This window comes from Bombus impatiens, unplaced genomic scaffold, assembly GCF_000188095.3.
Source record: "Bombus impatiens unplaced genomic scaffold, BIMP_2.2 scf_0102, whole genome shotgun sequence".
Taxonomy (NCBI): Eukaryota; Metazoa; Arthropoda; class Insecta; order Hymenoptera; family Apidae; genus Bombus; species Bombus impatiens.
Genome location: NT_176521.1, coordinates 767,432 through 780,499, shown reverse-complemented (window position 1 = coordinate 780,499; position 13,068 = coordinate 767,432). Strand labels below are relative to the sequence as shown.

The 13,068-nt window shown below is 32.6% G+C and overlaps 3 protein-coding genes across 6 annotated transcripts in view; 1 reads left to right on the top strand and 2 right to left on the bottom strand.

Moving 5' to 3' along the window:
* Positions 1–8,358, bottom strand: part of LOC100747433 (lissencephaly-1 homolog) — a 26,886-nt gene extending 18,528 nt beyond the window's left edge. The window contains exons 1-2 of one of the 2 annotated variants that reach the window (XM_003486159.4): positions 8,100–8,358; positions 4,591–4,738 (exon numbers count right to left, since the gene is read on the bottom strand). In XM_003486159.4, the coding sequence (XP_003486207.1) occupies positions 4,591–4,628 (38 nt within the window). In that variant the 5' untranslated portion in view covers positions 4,629–4,738; positions 8,100–8,358. Of the gene's footprint in view, positions 1–4,590; positions 4,739–6,089; positions 6,239–8,099 lie in introns of those variants that run through there. The other variant, XM_024364602.2, reaches the window with a different exon arrangement.
* A 173-nt stretch (positions 8,359–8,531) lies between these two features.
* Positions 8,532–10,450, top strand: LOC100746006 (methyltransferase-like protein 5). Of its 3 annotated transcripts, none has more exons than XM_033318555.1 (4): positions 8,532–8,773; positions 9,019–9,124; positions 9,192–9,313; positions 9,402–9,680. In XM_033318555.1, the coding sequence occupies exons 2-4, from the start codon at positions 9,097–9,099 to the stop codon at positions 9,555–9,557; spliced, it is 306 nt and encodes a 101-aa protein (XP_033174446.1). In that variant the 5' UTR covers positions 8,532–8,773; positions 9,019–9,096; the 3' UTR covers positions 9,558–9,680. The 3 variants fall into 3 exon arrangements, with proteins under 3 accessions (XP_033174446.1, XP_012250325.1, XP_012250324.1); XM_012394902.3 differs by having other exon boundaries at positions 8,532–8,900; XM_012394901.2 differs by lacking the exons at positions 8,532–8,773; positions 9,019–9,124 and adding an exon at positions 10,141–10,450 and having other exon boundaries at positions 9,402–10,070.
* Positions 10,112–12,817, bottom strand: LOC100747121 (putative aldehyde dehydrogenase family 7 member A1 homolog). The gene is made up of 9 exons (XM_003486156.4): positions 12,629–12,817; positions 12,280–12,496; positions 12,014–12,201; positions 11,739–11,938; positions 11,547–11,662; positions 11,326–11,454; positions 11,138–11,247; positions 10,748–11,008; positions 10,112–10,681 (listed from the first exon to the last, which is right to left on the bottom strand). The coding sequence occupies exons 1-9, from the start codon at positions 12,782–12,784 to the stop codon at positions 10,469–10,471; spliced, it is 1,590 nt and encodes a 529-aa protein (XP_003486204.1). The 5' UTR covers positions 12,785–12,817; the 3' UTR covers positions 10,112–10,468.
* Positions 12,818–13,068: the final 251 nt, after the last annotated feature.

Here is a 13,068-nt window from a genome sequence, read left to right as displayed (position 1 = left end):
ACCGCGATCGATGTTGTCCCGTTTTCCCATTAATAACATCGCGAAGGGTGGACGGGGGGTTGTATCGCGAACACCGACAACCCTTGGCTCCCGACGCGACAACCGACCGCGACCGTCAGTCCCCCTTCAAGGAGGAAATTACAGAAACGCACAGTTTTTCGTCACGCTGACTTATTGATTTTTGCCATGCTAATTTCAGTCCCTACGTTTCAAACGAACCCGATTAATTGATCGCTCGAGGATAGTTATAAGGTTTCGTGCAGACACGATGAAAATCACTTTCAGTTCGACGATAGTTTTAGCTCTTTCATTCATCAAGAAAATAAGCAAATGGAATAAAAAGTGACGATAGTTGAAGGAATGTCATAAAGTATATACACGCGAGTTTGTATATTTTTAACGAGATTCGTATAGGTTTTTGGAAGATGTATATGTATAAAATGATATACTGAAAAAGGAGCAAGATGAATAGCTTCAGAGGAAGTATTTGAAATTGTAAGGCTTCGCAAGACTGAAGGTTCCAGCGTATCGAGTGATGATATACGACTGGAAAATTAATCATTATTTGGTGAGAAAAATCTTCGAACCAGAGAAATTTGTCACGAAATGTGTCATTAACTTTGAAACAGATATAGATATCTTAATTTTTTGCCAATGTTCCCTTAATTTGATTCTCTCCTTAATTTTTTTATCATTGAAAAAAAGATGGATTTAGGTATAAAAATTTTGAAACAGACTCATTATTTTGAAAATATTTTTTTATCATTGAAAAAAAGAAGGATTTAGGTATAAAAATTTTGAAACAGACTCATTATTTTGAAAATATTACACGCCTCATCACACGCTCATGAATGACACTTTTATACACTATGGCTATCCTATCGACTACGTATGACGTCATTATGACAGGTAAAACATTCCGATTGAAAGTAACATTAACTTCATAATATGTATGTAACGTTTACTCTTATTTTACGCACTGAAATTGGCTAAACATTAATCAATTCCTTTATTGAATCAATTTATTTTAAGATTAACTTCTCAAAAAATATTTACGGAAGCTCCTCGATATTTTTCATCGAAGTAACTTGCTTCCATTTACAAAATTATTTCACAATACTTCCACAGGGCGTAACAACGTTTTCTCGTTGAAACACAACGTGGAAGTGTGTTATGTTCGTTTGATCTTTAGCAAGCTTGCATTTTCGAGAAAGATAAATATATTTCTGCAGAAATATTTGTTTAAAACGGTAGTTTCGCTGGGTTTCTCTTTTATCGTGAGCTCGTTTCTTTCTATTCCATTTGCTATCCCATTTCGAAATACGAGGTATAGTGATTCATGATTGATGACACTGGTTAATTCATGTACCCAACGAACCTGAGTCAGATTTATGTTTACAGATCATTTCGCGGGAATCGAATGAAAACCTATTATACGGAATAAATCGTCACACAGTCATCATATTTGATTTCCGTATGTACATCGAAATACAGAAAATACACAGGTACAATAAACATTTTAATTTACTTATTCATCCATCAGTAATTATTATTCCCGTTACTCCATTAGCATTATCATTATTTTTATCGTTATATGCTCGATATAATTTCTCACGTGTATATCTACTATAAATTCAATAATTAACTCAAAATTCGTCGATTAAGAATTTTGAAAACAAAATAAAAAGTAAATATCTTTTAAACAGACTACTTTTTTCAGTTACGGATAGAGATAAATACTTAATAAGTTGTCTTTTTCTAGGCTTTTAAATTCTAAAAGAATTTATCATTTTACATATTTACCTGGGTTTCACTTATTTAATCTGTATATTTAGCTTTCTCGATATAAATTTCCAACCATTGGATCAAGACATTTCAAGATAAGAATAAAACTAATTATGCTTAATTCCAATGATTAGCATGTAATGCTACAGCCAGAAAGGTATATGCAAATGCAGTTTAATCCAACGTTTATATGAAAATTATATAATTTCATAAGGGTTCCGTATTATCTCAGTTTTTCTACCAACTTCGCTAGAATTATTTCGTCATACGTTCCACTGTATATTTTTACGAAACACGCCTGTTTTTCAAAATGAGAGAAGCTTTAAGTAGCTGTTAACTACTTAAGGACATTCACTTTTCTGGTATTTACAATCGCTGTTCAAACAAAAGCTCATTAGCTAATTAAACTTCTATAAAATTAAGGTGGAGCCACCAAATTTTTCAAAACTCTTCTAGAAGAATTCATAATATTAAGAGAAACAAAACTGTGGTAAATATGTATGATTTTTAACATTTTACAAGCACTGGAAAAGAAATACGAAAACATTTTTAAGTTATCATCATCACTCTGTTATCACCATCTTTCTCATCAAAATCGTATTAAAATATTAAGAGCAATACATCATCTCACTCTTAAAAAATGCATTACCTAAAAACCATCATGGAACAGTTCCATGAAAATTCATGGAACAAATTTATCAAGATACTTTTAACAGACTACATTTCTCTCTCTGAAAACATCGCTATGTATAATATAATCTAATTTCCTTCCAAATATCCTATCATCTTAATAATTGATCATTCTTAACGAAGATGAAATCAATACTGTCGTCTGGCATTGCTATTTTTGTACGTCACATAACATTTAATCGTATTTTATTCGTCTCATTTTTAATTGTACTTATCAGTGATATCTTAAATGTTATACGTTTCGCAATACTTACAGAATGATCTCAGATTTCGATATTTGTAATGTTTTGAATCCAATCCCCAAATTATATCACCATAAAAAAGAAAGAAAAGGAAAGTGGCTAGTACGCAATAGGGTCTTTTGTTCTCGCGTATTCAACTGAGATTAATGCGACCTTACTGGATAAAATTTCGTTACGTTGCAATCCCTTTCATCTTTTCCTGTTCTCGCGGTGATTCTACTCATTATGCACGCCTTACATGTGCGTAACAATTGACATGTTGGTGCGTTGCCTGTGTTATTACTACCATATAAATCTTACAACAATTCTTACTAGAAACACGTAACGTGTATACTTTACCGAACCTTAGTTTCTTTCAGTAAATAGTATGTACTTTCATTTGCAAACAACTATTCGTAACATATTATTTTTTGCCCATTTTATCTTGATCGACTTATTGTCATCCATATATTTGTTAAAATAAAATGTATATTGCTGAACAACTTCCTTTCATAAAAAAAGTAAAGAAGTGAAAAGTTGTAGATTTATTAAAATAAAAACAATGTCTAAACAAATGTTTTAAGGTATCTACCTATCTAAAGCTTTATTTTAATTGTTGTGAATATATTACACAGAATGAAATATTTTGTGAAGTTTAATTTAAATACTTTTAAATAATTGATGTACCTCTCGAAATTATTAATCATCAACTACTAACACATACATTCTTAAATCTACTTCTATTCATGCAAAATTATTAAAATACAGAATTAAACATTTAACACTATACACAATTAAAACATTTAGATTCGCTTTTATCAAATTCCTCATATATTTGGAAAAGTTTGAATCCAAACAAGAATTTTTCAACACTTTCCAATCCTACAACTACTGTTTAGTCTTTCATAAATTGGTTTATCGTGGTTTCCAACCGATTTGCTAAACTAGCTCTCAGGATAAGGGTTACCCAAAATCGAACAAACGTTCTCGTCTCTCTCATTATCAGAATATTCTAACCCATCGCTAGTGCTCCTTCATTACTAATTAGTATGCATTGCGTGTTACAAAACATGCTCCAGCTATAATCGCGCGATAAAAATTTCACGCAACGTGCTCCTTTCCTGTAGATGTTTTGCAATAACAATAAATCTTTACTGTTCAATTTCGATCCCGTTTCAATTGCAAGAACTGTCAGAGTTATAATAACAATTTATGATCTTATAAGAATTGATTGTTCAACAAATTTTTTCCTGCGCATATTTTCAATTATATTTTAATATCATGCTACCAAGAAAAGAAAAAAATAAAAACATCAAAGCTATTATGTAAGAAATTTTGTAGTTTCAATATACAAAATAAAAAATTTTAAATATAAGTAGATATACAAAAGATATATATGATGTTTATAAGATATAAATGATGTTTAATAATTATTTAAAAAATAAATTATTTTCTAAAAAAGATGACTTCGTTTCAAAAGAAACGATATTACTTTTTATACAATATTTGTAATTACACTCGTTAATTTAGAGAATTTTTAAATAATAACAGCCAGAAATCAATTCATTTGAACTTCGTTTATTGAAACGAAATTTTAATTAATAAATACTCGGTCAATTGAATACCTGTCGATTAAATCTACGCATCTGAGTATGAAGTTCTACTTATTTGAATAAAAAATCGTAGGAAGCGTGGAGAGTCGATGAATTCCTATTATATGAACGGTTATATGAACTGTCTCCTTCCCAGACGAGTAGAGATAAATGATATTCTTCTATTTGATCTATTTGATTCTATATAATCAGAATAACGTTATCAGAATAACGTAGTCAGAGTAACGTAATATAATCAGATTTTCTAGTGATTTTGATAAATGAGAAAATTTGGAACTTACAACTCCTCCCTCTGACGTTGAGACAGCACCATTTTCATGATCCTTGTGTGTGTTTACTGGCTGATACTCAACAGTGATTCAAATGAGCGCGACTAGATTTTTCTCCAGTCAGCTCCTGGTTGCTTTAATACCCAGCCATCGACATCGCCTACAATAGGAAATAGACAGTTTAATTTTTAACACAGTTTCATGTTTAAGGAAATAGAGTACGTTGAAAATTATAAATTTTGATTACGGTCATTATATTCTAAGATCAAAGATTGTTATTAAACAATTGTCTATTGGACTGAGATATACAGTATCTAATTTTTGTAGAAGAATTATAGTAATTCTTTCGTTGAATGCTAGAGACTAAAATGAGATTACATTCTGGGAGAAAGTAATAAAGTTCCCTTTTTATATTTGTTTTTGACCACTTAATTTATAAGATTATTTTTCCTTAGAAAATTCTGTTTCCTTTTTCTTAATTTTATCCGGATCTTTTTTTATATAGATTATTTTGATTGGGATATAATCAATGTTGACAATATAAGGATTCAAATTTGTAATTATAGAGACTCTTAGTTCGTTCTTTGTTATGAGTATAATTAACTAGTGAAATCAACAAGTAAAATGTGCAATTCTAAATAAATAGACATATCCATTTTGTTCAACAGTTGCAGTTACTGCGTCTAAAGAAGATCTCACATGCATAACAATCTTGCCACGTGCTGTCATTCCTCAATCGCAAATGATACTTCAACATCATAATCCAATGTCTCCTCCTCTTGGACAATCGATCGATTAAAATTAAATAATACTTTGTTTTTCATTAGATTTTATGGGAAAAGAGATAACATTTCAAAACGATAATTAACAGCTATTATCGGAAAAGAATATTACTAACAATTACATAAATTAAATAACAAAAAAAGAAAGAAGAGCAAATATGATTTCAATTTCTCAGAGAGAAAACGATAAAATAATACAATTTTTTGTATTCCTACAAAAGTTACTGTTTAACTAGGCTTTACCGTTTAAAATACTTCCAGCGTAACAGTTATTTTCTTATTTAATAAAAAAAAATAGAAAAAGAAAGGAAATACACGAGCATGAAAGGAAATTCAGACGAATGTGTGAGAGCGGTTTGTCCTGAAATCCTTAATCGGAACAATAACATGCTTCTAACTCTCATAATTTATTTTACTTTCCATTGATGGTAAAATAGGAGGTGATTCGACAAGAAACTTCGTTCATTTTTTTGATCTTCACTATCAGAAACATTAAACTTAACAATAATGTAGAAGATTTTTGCACACAACTGTTTTTGAAAAAATTTCCATTTCAAAATCTTTATTTTATGTTATAAATCAGACGTCATTCAAAGAATAAAAGTATTTATTTTCCTTGAGAAGTTGTATCCTAATAATCTTAACAATATGCTAAATTTTTATATCAAATAATTTTATATGAATACTACACAAAATCAAAGAAGAAGAGAAAAAGAATTAAATACGTACGGTATTTCTGTATAACTATATTGATCGCATAGTTAATACTTAAACGTAGTATTTGTAAACAACGTTTGTAAATATCAACATATCCGTATATTGTCCACTTTGCATCACTAAATTTTCTTAATTAATACCTTAAATAAAACCTGATCATCTATATAAAAGACTGAAATTGTGAAATTTTATTTGTAACGAAAGTTTTCGATGGTATTGCAACACTTTATTCGGCTAGAAACAGCAAGGACCAGAATATTGATTATATTCCTTAGCCCCTGCCAAACCCACCCTCGCGATGCGATCCGTGGAATGACATAACATTTGGCAAAACACGCGGGTCACGACCAAATAAACATGAACGCAATTGGAAGACGATGATTAAACGGCGATCACAAAAGTCTACTGTAATTGGCGAATACGAAACGAAATCAGCCAATTAGAATGAACGAATCGAAAGCGGCCATCTTTCCCCGGTAATGTTCGAGTCTGACCCAACGATCAAAAAACGCTCTCTTCAAACAATCTTCCTGATTGCGTTTCGTACGCAAAGAAACGTGTCGTGGGAACAAATACTTTAAAAGGAAGGACCTTGACAATCGAGAAAGCGCGCTGCGTCGTCGCGACGCTTTATGACGATGCTTATCGGCGCGATGCGCCGTAATCGATAAACCGGCTGTCCGCCCACCCTCGTTGCCGTGTATTTCACCTTACGGTGCATTCAAATATTCATCACGGCCTGCTTTAATTCCCTACGGCCAGTCACGTTAATATACACTAGAAAAACTCATAATATAATTGTTCAATCAATCAACGAAATCTCTTTTAATGATATCAACAATGGTATTGATACGTCTTGTATTGACGCCACTTCGACTAGATACAACCCCACTTTTCGAAAGTGTTTTATTACGAATTGAGTTAGATGTAGATATAACTCGATGAAATTATATCTCTGAGCAGAAAACCATGTTTAATAAAAGGAAGAAACTCAAACTCGTAGAAAATTTTCACAGAAAAACATGAAGGAAAACACAGATATTATTTCAGACGGTAATGATTAAACCATCGAGTTGCTTTCTAATTCGCGATTTTGCTAAGGCGCATTTGTATGTGATATTAATGACCAATGAATTTTTGCAACGACTATTTCCGGGATCATCAGTACGGGTGAGCGACTCTTGGCCTTCTCGACCCCGTGCACCGTGAATCTACCTGTGGCTTCGCTTCTCTCGACTCTAATCTCCTTACATGTTGGCACAACGAGTTGATCGAAATCGTTCACTGCTTCAAACATTACCGTGACTCGTTTACGCGCGTACGAATAGGACGAATTCAAGACTCGTTTGACAACAATGCTAATTTTCATGAAAAAATTCGCGTAACCTTAAGAGATATAAGCCCGCGACGAGGATTGATCAAATAATCCATGTTATAATATTCCGAAGATATAAGAACATCAGAAGGAATTCAGTTCGCTGACAGACTCGACAGCTGATCGCTGAGTCGACAGCAACTCGCACAAACAACGTCTGTCAAAAGATGTAATCTGATCATTTCTCATCGTTTGGTAGCTGACAGATAAGATAATGCTCGAGACTGGAGAAAAAACTGAAATTCGGTACAAACGTTTCAGTAGGCTGGCTCGCGAGTTGCGGCAAAGCGGTTGTACCACCGCACGACGCAAACGGTCATTCGCGAAAAAATCAATTCGAAGTGACGTGCAACATGTATGTTGAATATGTGTAGAACATGGTTGGATGACTGGCCGAAAATCATCAACCGGTATTTTAATCGGTATTTGATCGAGTGTACACTGTCAGGCAATGTCACGTCGGTCAGAAAGCGCTGCTAGAAGATCATCGGGCGAACGCGGAACAACCGTTTGTTGTAAATCGTGCACGGCCATTTTGCTAGAACCTGTCACGTCTGGTTGCAGTATATTTTACAGTCAGATCAACGTACTAACTAACGAATGCAACGTGAGAATAAAAGTCCGCGTACTTGGAGTCCGATACTCACTCTTTTTAACGGAGTAGCAGTAACCGGGATCCTTTGAGATCGGAAAAAATCACGGGAAAACCGGACTAACACAACCACCGAAGAACTACTCGAAATAACTTCTGCGATAGGACTGTCTCACAAGGTGGCGCCTGCGAAAGTCTTCCTTTCTAACGCATGCGCCAAGTATCGATGTCACTAATCTTTTTCGCTCTCCGAAGGAACTCACTGATCTGAAGGAACTACGTTTCGACCATAGACTTATACAAATAGTCTGCGTGTTCTTTTAAGAACCAGTGAAGCGAACACAAGAGTGAGAGAGCAATATTCTAGGTTGTAAATCGGGGTATCAGTTTCTGTCTCTAGTGGGTATTTTGGTGGGAAAAGAAACGAGCGCGATCGTATCACTGATATATATATTCTATGGATACGAGATTCCGTGAAGCGAATTGATCACAGCCATAATGGCTTTGGCATGAAGCGCCACTGTTGTTCGCCTAGTGTACTTCACTCCTCTCTATTACTGATACCAGTGTCCTCTATATTCATTTTCCCTCGCACCACTGTCTATGTATACCAATCCGATATAAGTATACGCACACAAAATCAAACGCAACAATACCTTACTATGTAGAACAAAGTTAGAGATTATCGAAGACACGTAAATATTTTACAAGCAACAAACTTTTGACATTGTAAATAATTTTATGTTAATAAAAAAGTAGATAAGTAGTTATAATATCGATAATGGCAGTTAAAGTATTGGTATAGAACTTCGTTTAAAGATATTTTTTAGGAGTTTCATGTTTTGACGAAATTAAGGTAACGCAAAATGATTAACAATGAAAGTATTAGCATGATGGCGAAATTATAAACTGTCAGCAAAAATTTATTTAAATTAATATCGCTTTGTTAAATGTGTCTTTTATATACTTTTTAGGTAAGATTTAATAATAAATTATATCGTAAAATATAATCGGCGACGTAACTTATTTCCAATTTAAAAATCGAAACTTTGATGGCTTTTTCACAATCAAATTCGAGAGGTAATACTATTTATAATTATTTTCTTCAATAAAATTGATACTGGATCTTTATTCGCACTGATTGTAGAATTACAGAATAGAAAAATCTTAGAAGAATTGCAATTAAAAAAACAATTGCTTTTAAAGCAAGGTGTAGCACCAACATTGAATACATCATTAGCTGTTACATCAACAGGTCCTTCTAATTTGGTAAATATATATTCTATATATCATATTTGTCGACAGATCGACTGATAAATTATATGTTTTTATATTCTTAATCATCTGTTTTCATTAGCCTCCTACACAGACCTCTGATGGTGTTGTAATGAATGCATCCCAAAGAGCTGCTTTACATAATGCGCATGCAGCATCATCAGGTTACTTTGTAACACAGGATTCTTCCTTTGGCAATCTTATTTTACCAGTTCTTCCAAGATTTGATGCTAAATAGAAAAATTAAGTTGCAGTTTCAAATAATAAGTAATAAATAATTCTACAGACTTTGAACAAGTGTGATAAAGTGATTTTTAATATGAACTAAGTACCTCCTTCTAAGGGTACCTCTTAAAAGTAATAGAACTAAAAGTGTAACACTGGGTGACAATTGATGATTAAACACAGAAAATGGCTAGCATTACACTTCGCAATTTAGAGACATGGTTACAAGAGTTAGACAGATTTGAAAAACCTAAAATATTACTTGAACAATATTGTACTAGTGCGCATGTAGCATCACACATGTTGTACTGTGCTCAAGTACAATTTGGTGATATACAAGGACGAACAGTTGCTGACTTAGGTTGTGGTTGTGGTCATTTATCAATTGGAGCGAAACTGCTTGAAGCAAGTCATGTAACTGGTTTTGAAATAGATCCTGATGCACTTAACATTCTCTCTAAAAATTGCGATGACTTAGAATTATTTGTGGAAACTGTACAGTGTGATATACTACAATATCTACCAGGTATAGATATATAAATATGTAAAACTCTTTTTTAAAAGTAAAAATCTTTATATTATATACAATCTTACAGGGAGATTCGAGAAATTCTTTGATACAGTTATTATGAATCCACCTTTTGGTACCAAACATAATGCAGGCACAGATATGAAGTTTTTGGAAATCGCGACTAAATTAGCATCAAATACTGTGTACTCGTTACATAAAACAAGCACGCGTAATTACGTTCTTCAAAAAGCTGCACAGTATGGAGCCAAAGGCAAAGTTATTGCAGAAGTGAAATTTGATATACCACAATCATATAAGTTTCATAAACAATACTATGTAGATATTAAGGTGGATTTTATACGATTTGAATTAAATTAATAAAATATTTTCATGACGCAAATTGTATATTCTAATTACTCAAATTTCAAGCCTTGAGCCAATGGCATTTCATTTCCACAATTGAAAGTTATAGTCGAACGTCGCATGTAATTCTTCCATGCATCGCTTCCACTCTCGCGTCCACCACCTGTAGCTTTCTCTCCTCCAAATGCTCCACCTATCTCTGCTCCACTAGTTCCAATATTAATATTTACTATCCCACAGTCAGAGCCATGTGCAGACACCCACTACAAAATATTTATGTTTCAATATTTTGAGACATATATAATGCAATCATGTAGTTATATCCTTACCTCGTACATATTTCGTACATCCTTAGTAAATAGAGTACTACTTAATCCTTGTTGTACATCATTATTAATAGCAATAGCATCTTCTAAAGAGTTTGCTTCAAGAATATATACAATTGGTGCAAAAGTCTCCCTTTGAACAATTTCAGCTTTAGGTGATAAACCAGTAATAATGGTTGGTTCAACATAAAAGCCAACTCTGTTTATCTGTTTTCCACCAAATTCAATTTTCCCTCCATTTTGTAAAGCACTATTTATTGCTTGCTATAAATAATTGTTAATTATATTATCAGTTGATTATTTGTAGTTTTGTATTTTTATATTTTATATTTGTTAAATCATTTGTAAATCATATTAATAATTGATTTCATGATATTAACACAACACTTGTACCTTATATTTATCTAATGTTTGTTGATTGTGTAATGGTCCATACAAAACATTATCATCTAAAGGATCTCCTACTCGTTCCAAAATACTCTTATATCCCGTTTTCAGTTTTTCTATTAAATTTACACATTATCTTTTTATTAAATGCTTGCTGTAATTACAGTTAATTGAACTAAAGTATAAAACTTTACCTAAAAATTCATCTTTTATCTTGTTGTGAAGAATTACTCTTCTAGTACTGGTACATCTCTGTCCAGCTGTTGCTACAGAGGAAAATACTACTGCTCTAACTGCCATTTCTAGATCTGCATCTGGAGCAACTATTACAAAAGATAATAAATTAAATTAAATTTAATATACTGTAACCATGTGATAAAGATATAATTATTGCTATTAGTATTGCTTAATTTACCTATTGTTGCGTTGTTGCCTCCTAGTTCTAACAATGATCTTCCGAATCGTTGCTGAACTTTAACAGCTACATTTCTACCAACTTCAGTACTTCCAGTAAATGAAACTAGAGGTACGCTATAAATAATAATGGTAATTGCATTGATTATGATATTACAAAAATTTCCTAAGGTTTAAATATATTACATCTTACCGCGTGTCGTTAACTATAGTTTCACCAACATCTGATCCACCTGTTATCATACATGCAACCGAACCTGGTACACCATTTCGTTCTAATACTCCTGCAATTATTTTTATAGTTGCAATAGAAGTCAATGGGGTAGTAGGTGCACCTTTCCAAACAACGGTATCTCCGCAAACCATTGCTATAGCAGTGTTCCAACCATATACCTAGAATATCTTTTTTCTTAATTCTAATTATTTTTTTTATTTACCAATCATTTTATTATTTCAAATTGTGCTTACTGCAACAGGAAAGTTATATGCAGAAATAACTCCAACTACTCCAAGAGGATTCCACTTCTCAAAAAGTACATGATATTTCCTTTCTGAAGGAAATATACTACCAGGGAGCATTCTAGATAAGCCAACAGCATAGTCACATATGTCAATAAATTCCTGAACTTCGCCTATACCTTCTGGCAATATTTTGCCTGTAATGTCATATATTATAATATTGAAATTAAGTTACAATATTAAAAAGTAGAATTTTGTGGATAAACAAAGCATACCCATTTCTAAAGACACTAATCGTCCTAATGGTTTTAAATTATTTCGTAGTTCTTCTCCTATTTGCCGCATTATTTCGCCTCTTGTAGGAGCTGGCAGTGATGCCCACTGAGGCCATGCTTTACGAGCTTCTGTAATAGCATTACTTGCTTCTTGAGGTGTTGATGTTTGAACTTTTGCTATTACTTTACCAGTTGCTGGTGAAACTGATTCTATTACCTGCATTGTATTATTAATAAAACCATTTCTTGTATATTGTAATTGGTATAATTTTAATTACTATTAACTGAATCAATAATATGAATTAAATTAAAAGTCATACGATATGATTAAATAAACAGAAAAGAATACTTTGCCAGATCCTCCCCATCGTCCATCATAATGACCCGGATTCTCGGTTGTAAGGCCTAACTGCTTTAAGAATCCATATTTTGGATCTGTTACTAAGTGCCTCACTTTCTGTAATTGAGGGATGTAGATGCTATTGCTTGACAACGCACGAATCATTGTTAAATATTTACGACTAACTCTTTAATCTTCAAGCCGCAATATAAAAAGACTCCGGGTTATCAAAACAACCGCTTATCGACAAAAAGAGAAGGGGTATGATAAGCTTAAATACCAGTAAATATCACAAAAAATTGGAATTGAGTTTAACGTTCATACATGTTACAAAATAATTACAATGCTAGTTTGACACTAATATACAATGTTTTTTTAAAACCTGTAATAAAAATTCTCTTGCGTATATTCAGTTCTCTAACAGAAGTATGTTTCTTCAATAAAACTTC